Consider the following 20,368-nt stretch of genomic DNA (forward strand, 5'->3'; position numbering starts at 1 on the left):
CTTTTGAATTATCTGTCCTTGCACCCATCTGACAGGGTAGGTGGGAGATGAGGCCCAGACTGGACTGGATTCTTCTGTCCTTGCATGACTATTACTCACTCTACTGACACAAGCCTGAAAAGACTTAATGTTAATGAACTTCTGCATGCCAAATTTTATTTTTTTATTTACGTCTTTTATTAGAGAGAGAGAGAGCAGGGGGATGAGGGAAAGAGGGAAAGGGAGAGAATCTCAAACAGACTCCCCACCTAGCCTGGAGCCCAACGTGGGGCTCAATCTCACCACCCTGAGATCATGACCTGAGCCAAAACCAAGAGTCTGACGCTTAACTGACTGAGCCACCTAGGTACCCCTAGGAACTTCTGCAGACAAAATTTTACCATGAAAAGGGAATAAAGGAATCATTATGGGAAGGAGCCAAGTGGTAAAGTGAAGGGTCCTTATCTTGATTCATCCGGTTCGTATGTGTGGGTTTTTATAGAAAGAGTGTCACTTTAAGGGAGGCCCACCCGTGCTTGTTCTTCCTCTGTTTGTTCAGGGTCAGACATTCAGGCACCTCTAACCCCAGCATATCCTGTGCTGGTTGGCACTGTGCCCATTGTTCTATTTACTTCTAGCACAGATGGTGGCATGTTTATCCGCTATGTGGCCAAGACAGAATTCCAACAACTGATGTAGGGGAGAAGCGGGTCATCCTGGAGGTCCCTACAGCCTTTGAACAACATACATGTGTTAGGGCTAACCATGGGTTTCCAAGAGAGTTTTAAACTAATCTCTCCTCTGAGGGAGCATCACACATGTCCCAAGCCCAGGAAACATAAAGTTTGGGCAGAAAAAAGAAATGGCAAATGAGCTTAGGATTAGAGAACAGTGTGAGAACAGAGAGAGTCAGCTGCTGGGCTAGAAGATCCCAGAAAAGCTTTGAGCAAATGTGGGTGGGGGAAATCGAGATTTCCTGGAGATGCCGGTATCTGAGTGAGGTTGAGCTCTGGATCGGCAGAGATGAGAGCTGCAGTCATGCTAAGGGGAGAATGGAAGAGGAAAAAGAACCTGGAAGGACAGGGAGGAGGCCCAGCAGAGCAGAGAGAGAGGAGACTGTTTAACAGGTGATAGGTGGGAGGCTAAAGGTAGACGTGAAATGGAAAAGAAATCTTCCCAGCAAAGGGTGTCAGAGGAGAATGGCAATGTTCGAGGATGATGTTCCTGCACCAAATGTGAGAGTCCTGGATGGCACGGTTGGGTTATTCCTGCGACAAATAGTTACCGAGCACATACAATGACAGACACTGGGGATAAACAAAGTCTCTGCTGACATGTCACTTACATTCTAGTGTGGGGATGAGAGAGAAGCATACAGTAAACAAGCAAAAATCGTTTTTTTCAAGTTTAACTTCTGGTAGAGTTAAGTACTATGAACAGTAAAAAGGGATAATGTGAATAGAACATATATTAGAGGAGAGGTGACTTTAGAGAGGGTGGGCCTCTCTCCTGAAGGCCAGGGCACCTCTGGGAAGAATATGTCTGGGCAGAAATCTGAATCATGAGAAGAGGACAGCCATGGAAAGACCCATGAGTCTATCTGGGCAGAGAGCACAACAGAGGGAAAGGCCCTGAGGCAGGAGAGTTTTGCTCGTAGGAGGAATGCCAAGGACAGTGTGGTAAGATCCCAGGGAGCGAGGGGGCAGGTGGAAGACAGGGGCCAGGCATGCTGGGCCTCCTGAGCTATGAAGAGGAGAGGCTTGGGAGTTGGGGGGACATCTAGAAAGGTCATTTGTGGTAGAAAGACACAGAAATTTCTTCGCACCGTCTCTTCCCAGAAGCCGGAAGACTTCTTGACTCCAAACAGCAGCCAGGTTCTGCCCATCCTGGACCCCAAGATATTAGATGAGAAGCTGGGTACCATCCGTGAGTCCTGGTCCAAGGCCACGGTGAGCTCTAGTATGGACTCCAGCCCATCTACCTCTCAGGACATGGAGATAGAGCCTCAGGTGCCCAAGATGTCCCATGAAATGGTGAGTGTCTCCACCCAGTGCTGGGAGGGCCAGAGCGGCGATAGAGGTCACAGGGAAGGGCTTTGATTATCACCTGGTTCACTCCTCTAGTGGCAAGGAGACATCCCTTCAGGAACCCTCAGTATGTGACTTACCCACAAGCTAAGCTGGTGGAAGGTGTAGATTCTTCATTTTACAGTTTCTTCACCTTTTGAATGGAACTCACGCACAATTTCCTTCCAAGGAAACCCTTGGAACACTTGTAAGACAGGGGTCCATTGACTTAAGCAGGGATCAGCCCAGAACTTTCTCAGGAGCATGTCCTCCGGGTAAGGGAATGCCCCTCTGAGTCATTAGTTCTAACTTCTCAAAGAGGAGATTGGGGCTCAAAGAAAAGAGGACACCATCTTTGGTCACAGGGTCTGCGTCCTTGGTCATGAAATTTGCAGTTGATCAGATGCTGGGAAAGGGTTGGTGAAGTTGGCCAAGGTGGTGGCTTACTTTGGTGAGGGGTCAGTGCTGAATCCTGGCCCCTTAATGCAGAGAGGTACAGAGCAGGCCACCAAAAGACAGTCTAGTCGAAGTCCCCACTTGGGCTACCACGGGTGGATTCATGTATGTCTTCCTCCCTTCCTCCGCAGCGGATCCCATGGGGAACGCTGATCAGAAAGATCCTGAGGAAAGGCCCCAGCCAAGGCCACCATCCCCTGGGGAAGCCCTGGGACTCTCCCTCTCAGGACCTGCCCCTCTCCACCAACAGCCTCCCCATCTTCCCCTGGCACTTCTGCACCTTTCTGGAACACGTCCCATCTGATGATTAGGAAGCGTTGCTGTCTGCAGGGCGTGCCCAGATGCTCCCACAGGGACTTCCCCTGCCCACCCTGGCACAGGAGCCAGAACACCCATGGGCCACCTTCTGACACTCCCTTCTCTCACCTCTGTCCCTTGGGAAAGCAGCGCTCAGGGCTCACCTGCCAGCTTGGCTCTCACCCGGGTTGAAAATAAATATGGAGACCTTGTCTTTAGAGACTTTGGCAGCATGAATAGTGCCTGCGGTCAGTCTCTGTCTTCTCTTCAGGATTCAAATATAAGAGATGACACTGGCCTGCTCAGGGGAGCCAAGAGCAGGAACTGTTCTTGAGCAAGAGGCCAAGTAACCATTGTGAGTCACAGAGGGGAGGATAAGAAAAAAGTCACCGCAAGGGCACTAAGACAAGATTCTGGAAGGTTGTGAGCATGTACAAGGAAGCTTAGGACTCCCATATACCCACAGGCTATCAGGGCGGCTGTGTTGGGCACATGTGTGCAGGGAAGTGTGCCCCTTCTGGAAATCTCCCAGCACTCCTGTCGGTGGGCTGGTCCCTCTACCCTCCCCCTTGCTGGGCACCTGGCAAGATGGTGGTAAATACTGGGCCATGTGATGGAACCCCTGGCTGGACAGCAAGGCCATCAGAAAGAACCTTAGAGGGCGTCTAGTCCAATCTCCTAATTTGATGAAGGATGGCAATGAGGAGGCCTCGAGGTGGGGTGACCCTGCCCAAGGCCTCCTGATGCCACTGTCCCATGTTGCCTTGCTCATAACCAGATGAAAACAGGTAGCTGCAGAGGCCTATATGCCCATCCCTGCCCTGTTCGGTCAGCCTGACACCACTGGGTCCCTCAGATGCCCATGCCGTATTCAGTACACAGGGCCTGCCTTTCTCCCTTGCCCATCACAGCCTGTGTCAGACCCAGCCTGTCCCCTCCTGGTGCCTGACTCTTGGTTCCACTCCGTTTTCCCTCCCAACCCTGCCTTCAGTCCTCCAACCCATCCTTTGTCCCTTCCTCCCTCCCTCCCTCTCTCTCTCTCTCTCTCACTCTGTGTGTGTGTGTGTGTGTCTGTCTGTCTGTCTCTCTCTCTCTCTTTCTCCCTTGGCTCAGATTTACCATCTGGCTTTTCCCACTTCTGATCCTGTGCCCTAGTTTGGTCCTGGAGACCCAACCCCCAGCTCTAGCTCCTACCCACTCGCCAGAGCCTGCAAGGAGCAGGGCAGGACCCAGACACCCACATGGCCAGCAATCCCCATCCCAAGCAAGAGAACGTGGGTGGGTATCAACAACGGGCAGCTCCATGAAATCACAGGTAGCTGTGTAGCGATGGTCACTGTTCCATAGCAACCACACAAAATTACATAGCAATCAACAAGCTCATGCAAACAGGAGACAAAGTGACAAGCACTAGAATGCTGCCAGGGAGCAGCAGACTGTAGTTACAGAACAATAGAGGAGTCCAGCCACACACGCTCTCCCCCAGCACTGGACGATAGGACACGCAAACACGGACCATGGGCGTGAGCACACATATAGTGTGCAAGCCACAGACAGAGTCACAGAACAAGAGAAGAGACTCGAGCAGCCCTGGAACACATCTGGGTGGCAGTGGCTCCAGGCACCATCACAGTGGGTGACTCCTGGGAGGCTGGGGGGAAGTGGCAGTGGACCCCCGGTTGAGTGGCGAGCCAGCGATGACCTGCCTCCCTTCTCTCTCCGCCTGTGTGTTCAGGCTGTTAGCCTCTCAGCAGCTCCGGATTCCTGGAATGTGTCTGTCTAGGAGCATGGTCCCCAGAGCCCAAGAAACAATTTTGCTTCTGAATCCCTCCAGAGCCTACTCTGGCTTAAGAGGAAATGGAACAATTTCTGGAGGAAGGAGCACCTTGGGAAGGGAGAAGGGAGTAGAGGGGACATGGGGTCTGTGCCCTCTCTGCCTGGAGGCCGCAGAGGCTCCCCGCTGCCCCAGGGCCTGCCAGTCTCAGCCGCATAGCCCCAACGAGCCCCAGCAGGCTCCTTTCCCCTAGTTTACCCTTGGGTCCGCCTTCACATCCAGCAAACCCACGCCTTTCCGATGCCACTTTGTCCAAAGCTCCTGTCCTGAGTGTGTTCCCTGAGACCGGGGTCCCACGCTGCACCGGGGTCAGGTGCAGGGCTTGGCAGGGCTTAGCAGGGCTGAAGGAAGCCTCCACTTCCCTTCTGTACAGGCCAGGAAGGCATTTTTGGAAGACGTGGGCTTTTGAGTATGAAGAGTGCAACATTAAGAGTCCTCTTGAACTTGGTAACTCCCGAGCATTAAACAACTTGTAAGCATTGCCCTTCACCCCCAGACCCCACCCCCTCCCCAAGCCCGCCTCACGCTGAGCCAGGCAACTTCAAGAGTGGGGAAGATGAGGGGCTGGTTCCATTCACAGAGAACTTATAAACCACCTGCCCTGGGCCATGATTCCGCTCCCCCCCACCCAACCCCGCCTCCTCCCTGGCAGCACCCAGCGAGCTTAGCAATTCCTCCAGCCTGCAGAAAACCAGAACCCCACCCCCACCCCGGCCAGGTGCCCAGTGCTGTGTCCAGCTGTGCAGGGGGGAGGGTGGGGGAGGAAGAGGCCAAGGCCCTGAGCCCTGGAGGTTCTCAGCCGGCAGGAGCAAGCCACACTCCAGGAAGCAACAGAGCAACACAGAGCGGCATGCAGGAAATATTTGGCAAGGGATAAATGGCAAAAGGGCATGGCCCAGACCATTTATCTTCTTTTTTTTTTTTTTTAAGATTTTATTTATTTGACAGAGAGAGAGATCACAAGTAGAGAAAGAAAGAGAGAAAGGAGGAGGCAGGCTCCCTGCCTAGCAGAGAGCCCCATGTGGGACTCGATCCCAGGACCCTGAGATCAGGACCCGAGCCGAAGGCAGAGGCTTTAACCCACTGAGCCACCCAGGCAGCCCTGACCATTTATCTTCTTAAGTGTCACGCTCACCCTGTGTGGCTGGGAACACCTAGTGAGCCCTCAGTAGAGAGAGAGGAGCAAGGAAGGCTTCCTGGAGGAGGCAGAAGTACTATTCAAGACTTGTGCGTTCAGTGTTGTTTGTAGTGCAGAAATTCTAGAACGGAATCTTCATCCTCTTCTCTCTGGCTCCCTCCCTCCATTCAGCACTCCTTGTTTTCCCTCTCTCTCTCTCTCTCTTTCTGTGTGTCTCTCTCCCCACCCCCCATGTCTGCCTCTCCCTGCTTCTGCCTTTCTTTGGTTGTCTCAATTTCTTTCTGAGTCTCTGGCTTTCTCTTTCTCTCTGACTCCCTCTGTTTCCCTCCCTCCCTCCATCCCTCTCTCCCTCCCATGCTCAGAGGAGATTTGTGGCAGACCAGAGGCCCTCATACCAGCAGATGAATAATTGACAAGGGTTGTTTAAAGATTCAGTGGAGTTTTTCCAACCTCCCCACACTGGAATAACTCATTTCTTTCATTCTCTCTTTGAAAGCCTTTCCCCCCCATCCATCTCTCCCCTTCCTTGTCCCTACACGCCCGCCTCCCCTCTGAGCACAGCTTTCCTCTCTCTCCCTTTCTTAAGTCTGCCGGACCCCAGAATGATCCCTTGATCCTCATACCTTTAACTCCACCTCCCCCTCGCACTACCCCTTTTAACCTCTCCTAAGGGTGGTGGGTTGAATTCAGCTCCTCCAGACTCCATTTCCCCAAGAAAGAGGGCCGCATTTCATGGGCGAGGAGAAGAAGGAAGTCCCAGGGAACTGACCCCTCTCAGATCTCACAGCAGCAAGGTGGGGTTGGGACCACCAGAGGGCAGGCCTCCCAGCCCAGGGACCCCCGCCACCCCACCCCCCAGGCAGGTGGAGAGGGACTGGCTCTGTTTCACCATCCCAGGATGGTTCTGAGCACCGTGTCCCTGAGCTTCATAACACAGGAGAGCTGCTTACCCTGCTCTAACTGCCCCATAGGGCCAGATGGAACTGAGGAGGGGCCTTCATAAAGGGGCAGGAGATGGGTGGTGTCACAGAGATTCCTGGGATCAGGGTCCTGCTTCCCTGCCTGGAGTGGCCCAAGGGTGCCCAGCCATCCCTGTTTGCCCACGACCGAGGGGTCCCCAAGCCGTAGGACTTACAGTGGTAAACCCAAGACAGACTCAGATGAACCAGGAGGAGGGTCTCCCTGCGTGGCATGGGCCCTACCCTCTCCAACCCTACTCCCTTGGTGGTTGCCACACCCTCTTCCCACCCAGCCCTGCTCCACACTGTCCCCCGCTCTCACAGAGCTCTCACCACCTCCCTGTAGTGACCTTGAACTCCCTTCCCCTCTCTGGGCCCCAGTTCCTTCCTCTGTCAGCCGAGGAAGTTGGAGCAGATGTCCTGGAGTCCCGCGGGCTCCTGTGCTGTAACCAGAGCCTTGGTCCTGCCCTCAGGCCCCTGCCCAGGATGAGGTCCACGGGCTGGTGAAGCTGAGCAGCTCAGGGCAGGCCCCGCTCCCCAGGCACCACCTGGTGGCAAGTGACAGGTCCTGCTTGCGATCATATAGGTGACTTGCAGGAATGGCCATCTGGGGTGATGGGGTCCCAAAGTCCAGGACCCTGGGGTTAGCCCCCAAGAGCCACAGGGACACTGACTCCAACCTGGGAGACAGATCCCCACCAGGGGGCCCTGATACTTGGGACCACAAGGGACAGAGAAAACAGGAAAATCAGAGTGAGACAGGGAGAGAGAACGTACAACCATCTGGAACTTACCTCAAGAGCCTCCAACCAGAATCACCTGACTCGGTGTCCCTTCCCGGCCTCCCCACACAAACCACCAGACACATTCCTGAAACATGGCTGTCACCTTACTCCTCTCGCTACAGCCCCTCACCGGCTATAGTCCCCAGCTCCACTGCCCAGCTCCAGCAGCCCCCCGTTTGCCAGGTCTGCCTTCTGTCTTCTGTCCCATCACCTCTGCAAGCCCCCCTGTCCTTCCATCTGTCCGGAGGCCCAAGAAGGGACATATGCTCATCACATAAGCACCTTACCACACTCACCCACACCAGCCATCCCCAGCTCGTCCCCTGAACTTCTGCAACTCCCCAGCTCTGAGCCCAGGAGCTGGCAGTAGGGGGAGGGGCGATCCAAACACAGATCTTGGAGTATGTCCCTGTCACAGCTAGCTGCCGGACTCAGCTGAGCCCCTCAACAGCTCCCGAATCTGTCCTTCTCTTCTTCCACCAGTTCTTACACATACGGAGAGAGAGAAAGAGGGCAAGCTCACAAGTGTTTGAGGAAGGGAGGAAGGGGAGAAAAGTAGGAAAGAAGCCATGAGGAGACCCTCATCAGGTGCCCTGCTCTCCAAACCCCCCACGACCCTTCCTCCCCTTCTCTCGTGAAGCCCTAGCAGACTTCGGTCTTCACCACTCAAGAGCTGTGTGACCTTGGAAAAATCACGCTACCTCTCTGGGCCTGTCTCCTCATTGTTAAGTGGAGGGAATGCTCTCCCCTGTGCCCCTCCTAAGGCCACAAGGAGGATTAACAAGAGCAGATGGCCCTGTGCTGGAAACCTAAGGGCTGTCCACTGTGTGAGAGGCTTAGGACTGGTCACAGAGCTCATGGGCCCTTCGAGATGGAGGGGGAAGCAGGGGTGGGGGGAAGCACAAGTCCTACAGACCTCCACCCTCTGACCCTTTCTCCAGATGGGCCGTTCCCAGACCCCTGGCCCACTCCTCTCCCCTCCTTACCCCCGCCCTCTGAGTCTCTAGTGGGCCATTCTCCTCCCCCATCCATCACCTGGGACTAAAGAGATTAATAAACAAGACTCATAACTCAGCGGCTGGGATGGACCAGATATTTACGGCTCCGTTTCAATTTGCAGAGAGATTAAGTGTTTGTCGATTTATTGTCTCTTGGTGTGTGTGAGCGCTGAGCAGGGCCCCCCACAGGCCAGCCGCCCTCCCCCACACCACATACTCACACACTTGAGGGCGTACCACCCCCAGCCTAGTCCCTGGAGCAGGCAGGGAGCCCGGTGCTGCCCAGCTCTGGAAAGCCACTGGCTCTGGAAAGCCACTGGAGTGGACTTGTCTTCCTGATCAACTTGACCAGAGAGGCAAGTGACCTTGGCCCTAGGAGCGGGCCCCCCGGCCCATAGAACAGGGTTATTAGACAAGATGGGGGGTACCATCCTTAGACAATTCAGAGGGTCCTTCTTGGCCTTCCTCCATACTCATTTCTCCCCATGGGACAGGGTCCATGGGGCGGGGTAAGTGTGCCCTGGAGCTCAAGGTCCACAATTCTAGATCACTTTCTGGGTATCCAACACCCCAGGATTCCCTGTTCAGATGGACCTGAGCCTGCTCTTGAGAACCATGCAGGCCACCCAAGAGTGGAGTACTTTCAGGGAGAAGCCTGGCTAGGCACAGGGGGTGGGAGGGAGGGTGGCGCAGGGGGTGGGAGAGAGGGTGACACATGCTGAGAGCCTCTTCTCTTATGCCCCTGTCGCAGGCCCCACAGATATTAGGGATCAGATCTGGAAGGGGAGGCACATGTCCGTCTGAAGAGAAAGACTCCCAGCCCAGCTGGGGAGGAGTCTGCAGGGGCCAAGGAACTGAGACTGGGGAGACTGGTGGGAAAGGGGGCACCAGCCCCAGGGCTGCCCCAAGTGGGAGAGTGCTTGAGGAGCCAAGAAGGAGGGCACAGAGAACAAAATGTCAAGTGCTTCCCCACCCCCACGGACCTCGAGCTGCCTCTCTCCTTCCATGTTGACTTTGTAGTCTGGCAGAGGCATTCATTCATTCATTTGTTCAGCCAGCTTTCTGCGCATGTGCCATGTGCCACGCCCTGTTACCTTGCCCTGCAGAGCCCTCTCAGCTGTGCAGGTGATGAGAGTCGAGTCCCGTCTCCACGACTCAAGAACCGTGTGACCTTGGGTAAATCACTCCACCTCTCTGGGCCTGTCTCTTCCACTGAGTGGAGGGAATACTCTCCCTGTACCCGAATGTTGAGGCTTTGGAGAGGATTAACAAGAGAGTGGATGGCAGTGCTGAGGAAACCGAGGGTGCCTCTCCCCTTTGCAGAAGACATATTAATAGTCACAGTGTTCATGGGCCCTTCAAGCTGGGGAAAGGGCAGGGAAGTAGAGAGCCTCCCCCTCTGACCCTTCTCCAGAAGCACATCCCCAAGCTCAGTGACAGTGACAAAAAGGTAACTCCCTACAAAAGTCCCTGTCCTGAGGAAGCCCCAGTTCAGGAGGAAAGACACATCGGGGATCCGTGCAGGAGGGTGACCAGAACTGGGGTGCAGTCTGCTCAAGGGATTGTTGGGGCACAGGGGGAAGCATCCCTAACCCTAACCCCTATTCCACCCTGCCCCAGATTTCAGTCATCAGTGGTTATTGCCATGAAAGCCATGACAGATCTTGGATTTGTTGGTAGAAAAGAAGTATAGGTTAGTGAACTTGTTCCTGTAAGAGGAATCTGTTGAGTTGAGATTACCTGTGTGTATGTGTGTGTGTGTGTGTCCTCGTCTGCCTCCATACCTCTCTCCCAGGTGGGACAATGTTGGCCTGGGGTCTCACCAAAAGACATTGTGGGGGGCCCTCAAGCTACTCCCTTCCTTCCAGGCTAGTTCTCAAGATAGGACCTCAGTTTCTTTTTCTGTAAAATGGGGAAAATGTATTCCAGCAGTGAGAGATGAGGAAGTCTTAGGGTGTGGAGGTAAGAACTTGAAGGAATAGATGGGACAGAGGGTTGGCCAAATCTGGGTCTGCCCCCAAGCAACTTAAGATCTGGCTGAGGAGGGATGTAGGTGAGGGGCCCACTGGAGCAGAGCCCCACCCCCACCCCCGAGAGGAGCAAGAAAATTAACAGCCAAGGGCACATGGGCTGAGAGGGGCACCTAGAGATCTGGGTCCGGTTCTGACTCTGCCTCTGACCTGAGCAGTTGGCCCACCTGCACCCCTCCCCTCTCTGGGCCCCAGCCTTCCCTCTCTGCAATGAGGGGCCTGGTCTTGATGATTTCCTCTTTTATCTGGCAAACAAAGCAGATGTAGGTAGGATGACCTCTGGCTCTGCTCCGTAGGGAGTCAGCGGGCACTGACTCTATCACTGCCCCTCTCAGCTCCCAGTTAAGCACTGGGTGGGTGGGGCAGAGACACAGCTCTCTCAGTAAATAAAGCCCAGATCATGAGGCCATAAATTGCTGAGGGCTTAAAGCATCTACTAGTGAGGGTGAGAGGGACTACAGAACCGGGGTGACACCTGGGAAGTGGGGCCCATTCCTTCTGCAGACTGCCAGCTTAGCCCCCCTTTTGATAATACCAATTATATCCACCCATCCTTGGTGAGCTCTTTCTTTGCTCCCAGAACTTTCATCATCATCTCATTTCCTCCTTGCACCAACCTGATGGACAGACAGTAATCATCCCACTTTATGGTTAGAGAAAGTGTGGGAAACTCCGTAGCCCTTCCAGGACCCTAGGGCAAGACTGAGGGAGAACACTCATTGGTCCAGCACAGGTCTGGGGTCTGAGGGACCCTGTTCCTGCTCCCGCAGCTGCCTTGGCTGGGCTTTGTGACTCAGAAGTCAACAGCCTGCTGAGCTCAACTCTGCGTTCCCAGTCCATCTGTCTGGGTGGGAGGGCTGCCTCAGTTTGCTGGTAAAGCACCAAAACAGAGCTCTGGGGCTGCAGGTCTCCTCCCCAGGCCCACCCCAAACCTTTGAGAGTATAAGCAGAGAGGTCCTAAGCACCATATGTCTGAACTCCACATAACTGAAAAGTCATCAATTAAGCCATAGCTAACAAACTATTAATTACATTCTATTCTTCCTTCCTTATTAGCCACCTCCAAGAATTCCCCAGTTCCTCATTGGATCCTGGCAACATGGGGGAGAGCAGCTCCCAGCCCCTGCCCCTAGACCCCCATATCCTAGGAGACGTCCCCTTTACCTCTAACTGGGCTGTTTCCATCCCATATCCTAAGGGCCCAGTGGCCATGTGAGACCTTTCACGCAGCCCTCAGGAAGACAGGCCCTGGGATAGGAGGGAACTCCAGAGTCCCAGGTCGCAGGGCTGTGGTCTGGAAGGGTGCTTGGGCTCTGGCTGGGCGCAGCTCCTTGGCCCTACCAAGTCCTCAGCCCGTGGGGAAGGTGGCAGCCCGGGGATGGCAAGAGCAGGACCCTCTAACACTCCGGGCCCAAGACAGGGGCCCTGCTTGTCCAAGGCTAAGGGCAGAATAGCCCCTCCCCCAGAGCAGTGACTCTATTAGGCTCCTGAGCTCCGATTAAATGCTTTTCAGTACAATCCAATTTCCTCCTGACGTGAACTAGAAAAGCCCAGTCTGTGCACGTGTGTGCGCAGGCGCGCGCACGCGCGCACACACACACACACACACGCACACGCACACACACAATACATTTGGTGTTAAATATCCAATCAGCTCCAAAGATAATAAAGAAGGGCCAGTTCACTCCCAGTTTAATCAGATAAAATGCCCATTCATCGGCTCCTGCCAGCAGCAGCGGAGGTCCCCTCCTCCAGCCCACCAGGACTGAGTGGAGGGGGCCCGCGGGAGGGGCTACAGGAGAGGGGCCCGGGCCAGAGTGGAGGGGGAACCGTGGGGAGGAGAACTGGGCTGAGTAGGTGGGCTGTGCCTTTAAATCTTCAAGGAGGGGGGACCACGGTGCCCACGGGGGACTAATTATCCTTCAGCCTTTAGCCAGCTCTTACTCAAACAGACAAAAGGGGGGCTCTGGCAGCCCCAATGGCGTTAAGCCTTTGCAGCAGGTTTTTTATTCTCAGATATGCAAAGCCACCACAGCAGGGTGGACCCTCTGGTCTGGGGATCCGGGAGGGCCAGCAAGGGCAATGGCCTGGTGGCTGGACCCCCACTCCCAGAGGATGGTTTTGGGAGACTAGAGGCATCTCACTCTCCCCTCACTCTGGCTGCGTGGGGACCCCTGCTTCACAGTGGGAGAGAGCCTTAGGGAGGCCAAGAAGAAGGTCCTTCCCGCTCCTTGGGTGGGGGGCTCCCTCAGCAAGCTGGCTCAGAGACCAGGAGCTGACAGCTCAGATGGGGCCATCCTGCGCTCTTGGCCCCCTCCAGTCTAGGACATAGCCAGCAGGTAACCTATCCAGAGCATAAATCTAGGTGTTGCCCTTCCCCAAAACCTGCCTGTGGCTCTCTCACCTGCAGCATGAGTCCCTCAGCCTGGTGGCCCCCGTGACCTCTGAAGCCTGTACCCCCACCCAGAATATTCTACCCACGCCTAACCCTGATGGTATCTGCTCACAGTTTCAAACATTGGCTCCTCTCTTCTGCCTGCCTTATGTCCCCTCCCGCACCCCCACTCTAGGTTCCTGGCACACATAGATGCTCAGTACACGTGTCCAAGAAATGCATTAAGTGCCCCTTCCCAGGTAACCACATAACCCAGGGAGAGGTCAGGTCTGGATCAGAGATGGGAAGTTTGCTTTCCACTCAGCTCTCTGAGTGGTGAAGGGCCTTCGGCGTCTTATCATTTGCAGCAAGGTGAAGAGGATAGTGTAGGGGAGAGAGCAGTTAACAGAGGCCAGATTCCATCTCTCTCAGTCCCTCCAAGACCCTCCTATCAGACAACCTCCCTTGGGGATTCCATTCCCACTCTGTATGGGTCTCTGTCCTACCTCTCCAAGTCGTCTGCCCAGTTGAGAATTTCACTGCCATCTCGGCAAGAGGTGCCTGGGGCCTTGGACTTAAAAGCGGGAGGGGAGCTTAAAAACTCTGGGAGCAGGTCCTGAGGCAGGAGTAAGGATGGGCTTTAGTGTGGAAGGTCTGGCTAATCAGGATTAGATCCTGAGGCTGAAGCCTGGGCCTGAAGTGGGCAGGGGCACAGGCATCCCAGGAGACTGAGTTGGTGGTGGGGGGAACCTCCAGGCAATGGGAGAGCCCCCTCCCCTCACAGCTGCCTGTGTTGTGAATGTCTGGGCCCTGGAGGATTCATGGGAGAGAATGAGTCATGAGGAGGAAAGTAGCCAGGAGAGGCCACGTGACCAGCCAGGTGAGAAGAATTTGTGAGGGACCAACAGCCATGAGGCTCCGTCTCCAAAGGCAAAGGGTACACAGGAGTTTCCAGAAGCACTGCCCAAGAGTCTGAAAGCAAAGACACGCTGCAAAGCCTGGCAGAAATGGAGTATAGTTTCTAGCAATTCAGGACCGGGGAGAATGTGCTTGCCTAGGCTGGAGGCAGGAGGGACAAACCAGCCAGAAAAGGTCCCCAGCCAGTGAGGATGAGGGGTGAGGAGAGGACATAACGGCCCCTAAGAACGAATCTAGATGGGATTGGAGAGGCAGAGACAAAGTAGGTGTTCCCCCAGGGACAGGGACCTACACATGTTCAAACCCCACGCACCTTCAAGGAATGCCCAGCCATGCCCTCCTCCCCTCCAGAACACCCCTGGGGGTCTGCTCCATCTAGCTCACCAGACAGCACATTTGGAGCAGAAGACCCTCTCTTTCCACTGACTGTCCCAGTGCTGGCTTTCCAGGGACTAAGGCGACCGCTGAGAAAGAGGGAGCTCCAACTCCCCAGTCCCTCGCTCCACTCAAGATTGTCTCAGCCTCCTTGGATCCTTCCCCAGGGATCCCCTTAGATCCCCAGATGTCCCCAGAGCCTGGGGCTCCTTCCCCCCCACAGAGACCTGATAGGTGGCCCCCAGAACCTCTCCCCTTCCCCACCAGAAACCCAGATCTGGGGCTTGAGGAGGGGACAAAGAATGAGAAGCAGGGGACACGCCCACCTCCACAGAAACGATGAAAGGGGTGGGGGTTGAAAATAGATCAGAATTCACACCTGGAGAACACAAGAACCTAAAGAAACAGCCCTCTGTCCTGCATTCCTAATCCCCTCCAGCTGAAGACCGCCAAGAACACACCTATAATCAAACGGAGTTGGGTTTATTGCTTCCCTGTGGCCAAGGGGTGGGGGTGTAGGAGACAGCAGGCAGGGTGTGCTGGGAAGGACAGAAGGGATTCAGCTCGAGTCAGGTGGTTTGTGGGAAGGTTCGAGGACACAGGGTTTGGCTCTGGTTGGATGCTCTCAGGAGGGGAGCTAATTCTCATCCAGAAGGCAGGAGAGACAGAAGAAGCAGCAGGCACTCAGTTTGGCCAGGGAAGGCTGCTGTCTGGTCATTTCTGTGGTTTGAACAATGTTCACGTTTTATCTGTGTTCAGACAGGACCACAGGGCGGCCTTGTTGTGGTCTTGCTCCCTTCTGGTCAGAAAGTGGCTTTCTGTGAGTTACGCCTTGATGTTCTCCGTCCGCTGAGTGACCAACTCTTGATCTCCGCTCCAGTCTTGATCTCAGGGTCGTGAGTTCAGGCCCCACATTGGGCTCCATGCTGGGTATAGGACATACTTAAATTTTAAAAAATGAAGAAGAAGAAGGAAGGCGCTTTATCTGATGCGGTGAAGTGATGTCCAGGCCGGCCCTTGGCCCCTGGGGCTGCTTTGCTCTCCCTCGGGAGCTGCTGGCAGGGTGAGCGGGGAGAGAGGGAACGGGCGTGTGTTATCCACATACCAGCGTCAGGCACTGCGCTTGACCCTAGACAGACTCTGCCCTCCTAACCTTCAGCCCAGCCCTCTCCTCACTGCACAGCTGATGAAACTGAGGCTCAGAGGGGCAAAGCGCTCTCCAGCAACAGCCCTAACAGGGAAAACCGGAAGGTAACTCCATGTTCCCTGGGTCAGAAGTCTTCATCCCTGTGCCCTTGGGCATGGAGGCTGAGCTCCACAGGCTCCGCAGGACACAGGACTCTAACTTGTGCCTCCCCCCCACCCAACGCATCCCAGCGGGGCATCTCTTGCTGCCCAGGTTCAGCCCAGCTGTCAAAGGCCGGCCACGGTGTCAGCAGCCACCCGGCTGGTCCCCTGCTCCTAGAGGTGTGAGGGGTAATGAGGCCCCGTAATTAAGGTTCCTGGCAACGCGGCCTGGAGATTTATAGACAGGCTTTGTCAATAAGCGTGCTCTGGCTGCAGAGCCAGGGAGACATCGATAAGTGCTCGTTACGGCTTCTCCCCCTCCCTGCCCTGCCACCCCCACCCTCTCCCGGGCCTGTCAGGCCGCCTGTTCGCAGCGCCTATGTACACAGGCTTCGCTCAATTAATTTGCACTTGTTGGCACCATCTGTTCTTTTCCTGTGTCCTTATCAGGCATGTGTGGGTCCTGCATCCTTCTCAGCTGTGATCCAGAGCAGGGACGAGGCACCCACCCTCAGACAGGGGCTCCTCAGGGTGGGGCACTGTCTCCCCCCTCAGGCTAGGACTCCTGAAGTTGCGGCCAAGACTTCCTCTTCCTTCATCTTCTTTCTACACCCCTTCCTCCTCATCCTGGGGAGCTATGCTCGGGCTGAGACCCTGGGAGAATCCCTGCAAGTTTGACCCCACTGGGCAGGACCTTGACCTCCAGAGAAAGCCCCCAGACCCCAGTCAAGCCATCTCCTGGCAGGCTGGCTGCCCCTGGGGCCTGAGAGCCAAGGGCTCTGGTTCTGGTCCCGGCTTTGGCTCCTACAGCTTGAGGTTGGGAAGGTGCCTATTCCAAGAACAGTGACATCACTGAGTCACAGGGTTGGAGGGGGCTCTTGAGTAGGGTGGGTCTGGAGGTCTAGACTTGGGCAGTCCTCAGAGCAGGGTCGGCATGGCCTGGTGGCCCCAGGATGCCAGGCAGATGGCCCACCCGGACAACTGAGAAAAGGCAGCATCCTAACAATGCCTGCCCTTGGCCGTCTCCCCGTCCCAAGACTCTTGGCAGCTGGCATCCCAATCCTGCTCCTCTCAGAGCTGCCCTCGCCTCCAGAAGGGTCTCAGCACCTTCCAGCTCTGCTGGACTGTGCCTCCAGTCCTCGGCACTGATTTTCCAGATGGCCTGGCTTTCCCAACCCTGGGGGGATGACTGTCAAGCTGGCTGTGCCATGACCATGCTGTGGGGTGCTGCACAACCTCTCGCCGTCACTGGGCTCTGGGGGCCTCACGCTGGGCATGTTTGCAAGGAAACCAGGCTTTATCCTGGGAGTTATCTTTGGAAATTCATAGTCAGTGTCTAGCTCCAGCCCAGCCCACCTCCACTGACCATAACCTGCTCCATGTCTGGGCCCTAGGCTGGCATTCAATGCCTCTGCAGCCACACCAGCTTCATCTCCCATCACCCGTCCTCGCTGTCTGTCTACAGTTCCCCCAGGTGCCAGGCTGCTTTTAACCGTCACGACTTTGCCCCTGCCGGGGGCACCATCTGGTACCCAAATGGGGCTACTAGAGAGTGTGTGTGTTGCCTGGAGGGCCCCCAGCACCCTTGGTCTGGGTTGGAGGAAAGGCAGCACTCACAGTCCCCCATAAATGAAGGTGCCCCCCATTGCTCTGGCTGCCCGCTCAGAGAGTCATGGAAGTCTCAGGCAGACAGGAGACTCATTAGGACCACATGCAGCACGCTACTGGGGAGGCACCCAAGGAGGGGGTTTTACCCAGCTCCCTGCCCACCGCCCCCAGTCGGCCCCCGCCTTGGGCCCACCCCAGGAACCCATGAGGCCTCTGCCACAGATGGCTCCAAGTATCCTGCCCAGGCCCCGGTGGGGGGCAGGGGAGTGGTGGCTGGGATTTGCCAGGGCTGGTGAGAGGGGTGGTGATAGGGCTCAGGCCTGCCAAAGTGTTTCAGGCCCTTTGGCAGCATCTCTGCCAGAAAATGGTCTTAGAAATGGGGACTCAGGCTCACCAGGCACATGCTGGGCCTCCAGGTACCGGCATCTCGGGCCGCACACGGCCCACGTGCAGGGACCCAGAACCCTGGGTGCCCGTCCTTGGCTGGAGCAGAGGCTCACAGCTAGGCTGGGTGCAGAGAAATCCAACAGTATCGCAGAAACATTATGGACCATCTCAGTCCTGGTGTCTTCTCCCCTCCCACGTGCCAGCTCTCTTGCAAGGAAGATCTGTGTTCAGAACAGCCTCGAAATGTAGGCACTAGGCCTGGACCCTCCACGTGTTGTGGGGAGCACTGTGGCCCATGGGGACCAATGGCTGTGTGCCCTGCCCTGAGTTCTCAGCAGCCTTAGTGAGGTAGCAGAAAGGCCAGTTACGGACAGGAAGGCCAGCCAGGGGCTCTGAGCAGGGAGTGAAGAGTGTGGACTCATGAACCAGCTTCTCCCGCTGAGGCAAGTGCCCTGCCCGATTCCTGCCTCACTCTCCTCCCCTGTAGAATGGGCCCAGTGGCGGCTGCCTTGCTGAATTACGGGAGGCATGAAGTTAGATGGATCTGTGTAACATATCTAGGACAGCGCCTGCCCAAGGCCAGCTCTTGTGTCACGAGCTGACTGATGCAGGCTCTAGAAAGTCAGAAAAGGAAGCCCTCATCCCTTCTAGCAGAGGAGAGTGAGAAAAGCTTTTGCCCAGAGGTGGCTCAGAAGAAAGGATCTGCAGACAGGGTGAGGGCGCCCCTGTTCTGTCGGTGGCGGAACTGCACCCCCTCTGCTCTTCACCCCCACCCAGAGCTGGGAGACTGGAGGAGGGTGGGGCAGGGATCACAAGGGACCTTGACCACCAAGTGGGATGAATAAAACCCCCTCTAATGCACCACCGGGAGCCTCTGTGCTCCCCTGTTCCTGCTCCCCACCCAACCTAAGGCCTGCCCTGCTTCCTGGACCCCATGGAAGGTGGTCCCCCACCCCACAAAGAGCCCCAACCTTGACATAGCAGCTGTCTGCTGTGTCTCACTGGGGGGGGGGGGCCCTCCTTAGCACCCACTTTATAGAAGAAGTATAGCTCGGGCAGGTCCCCGTGGGATTCCAAGGGGCAGACTCAACCCTTCCAGAATGGCATCCCTCCCTCTCAGCACGCCAGTCCACTGATAGACCCCCAGAGGGGTCTGGGGGCCCCTCCTGCCTCCCACCAGAGCAGCGCTAGAAGACACCCATGTCTGGGGCCTGGCTGAGCACGGCCAATGCTTCCACGTGGTACATTATTGATGGTGCTTCTAATTGTGCGTTTCCCAAAGTCTACAGGCCTTTGATGAAAAATTCATGGCACGCCCGAGGATGGGAGCAGAGTCAATCGATTGGCAGCTCAGCGGGTGCAGGAGCGCTGGGCCCCTCTCAGTGTGGGGGTAGCTGTGCAGGCAGGTGGGGAGGGGGCATCCGTGTGGCACCGCCTTGGTCGCTGGCTTCCGGCCCCAGGTCTTGGGATGGGAGGGGCACGTACAGCAGAATACAGCAGCCCCTCTCCCCGGGGCAAGATCAGGGAGGCGTAGGCACCCATCGGGGATGCCATCTGGGTGGCTGGGGCCATCCAGAGAGGATGGCCAATCGCCATGATGAGCCTCGTTTTCATTTTGGAGGACGATCGACCCTCCAGAGCCCCCAGGAGTCACACAGAGGTGGGAGTGACATTCCCAGAGCCATTCATGCATTGGGTACTCTGCTTGGAGCTTTACACCCACAAGCTCATCAAACTTCCCACAGCTCTAGGACACAGGGGAGGTCAGGCTTTTCATCTTACAGACCATGAAACTGGCTCAGAGAGGTTCGGGACCGCCCTGACCACCCTGAACCGCCCACACAGATAATGAGGAGCTGAGTGGCGACTGGAACCCGGCACTGACGGGAACCCGGCACTCGGGGGCCCCTGTCTTTCTCCTGCTCCTGGCTGGCTCTGGTCTGAGCCACAAAGCAGCTCAGGGCTTGTCATATCTGATTCTCCTGCCCTGTCCCTATTACATAGAGGAAGACACGCCATTAAGAACAAAGATCTCTCCAGGATCTCCAAGTGAATTAAGTGAAAACGGAGGCCTGCCCGTGAGAAGAGTAAGGGCCCCCCTGTGCCCCTAACCGAGGCCAGAGGCCCCCCACACATGCAGAATCCTGAGCTAACACCCAGCAGCCAGAGCTAGGGGACTCTTTAGACCAGGGTGGAGACTTGGAAACAGGTCAAGCTGTCTGTCCTGGACTGTCCAATCAGGGGTGATGATTGTGCCACTGGTGAGGCCCCAGAAAACCCTGGCATTCACTCATCTGTTCATTAAGGAGGTGAAGAAAGCCCCAGGTCTGTGCAGGCACTTAGCCAGGTGTAGCTGGGGTACCTATCAGGAAGGGCTTTGGGGCTAGGCTGGCCTGAGACAGTCTGGACCCAACACAGTTGGGGAAAAGCCAGCCAGACCCCGCCACGCCCTCAGATGGGGTCTCTGCACTCCGGGCCAAGGGTGGCTAAGACAGATGGCTGCCTTAGTGACCAGGGCCGTTTCTAGGTGGCGGGCTGCTCTGTTTGGGTTTGTTTTCCCTTTGCTTCCCAGTGAGTTCCTTTTAAAAACATCCACCCATGTCTCCACTGAACTAAAGGGAAAGGAATTTGTCCAGACCATCAGGAAAGCAGAGACGAGAAGGCCCCGGGGGACAGGCGTGGGGCCCTAGGCTCTGTTGTCCAGCTGTGAGAGGAGCCCAGCCGGGGTGTGGAGGGGAAATTGCTGAGGGGGCGGGGCTGGAGGAGCAGAGAGAGGGGAGACAGGGGGGAAGAAGGGGGAGACTGAGGTGTAGCTACAGGGTGGGCTGGGGCAGAGGGTTGCTGACATGGGGGTTGGGGGAGACAGAAGGCCAGAGG

At 56.0% G+C, this 20,368-nt stretch overlaps 1 protein-coding gene across 1 annotated transcript in view; it reads left to right on the forward strand.

The window, feature by feature from the left end:
• Window positions 1-20,368, forward strand: part of CCDC33 (coiled-coil domain containing 33) — a 102,061-nt gene that overhangs the window by 62,349 nt on the left and 19,344 nt on the right. The window contains exon 13 of the mRNA XM_032865037.1: window positions 1,818-2,012. Coding sequence (XP_032720928.1) covers window positions 1,818-2,012 — 195 coding nt within the window. The remainder of the gene's footprint in view (window positions 1-1,817; window positions 2,013-20,368) is intronic.

The sequence above is a fragment of the Lontra canadensis genome, unplaced genomic scaffold (genome assembly GCF_010015895.1).
Source record: "Lontra canadensis isolate GAN:19392208 unplaced genomic scaffold, GSC_riverotter_1.0 scaffold28, whole genome shotgun sequence".
NCBI classification, from domain to species: domain Eukaryota; kingdom Metazoa; phylum Chordata; class Mammalia; order Carnivora; family Mustelidae; genus Lontra; species Lontra canadensis.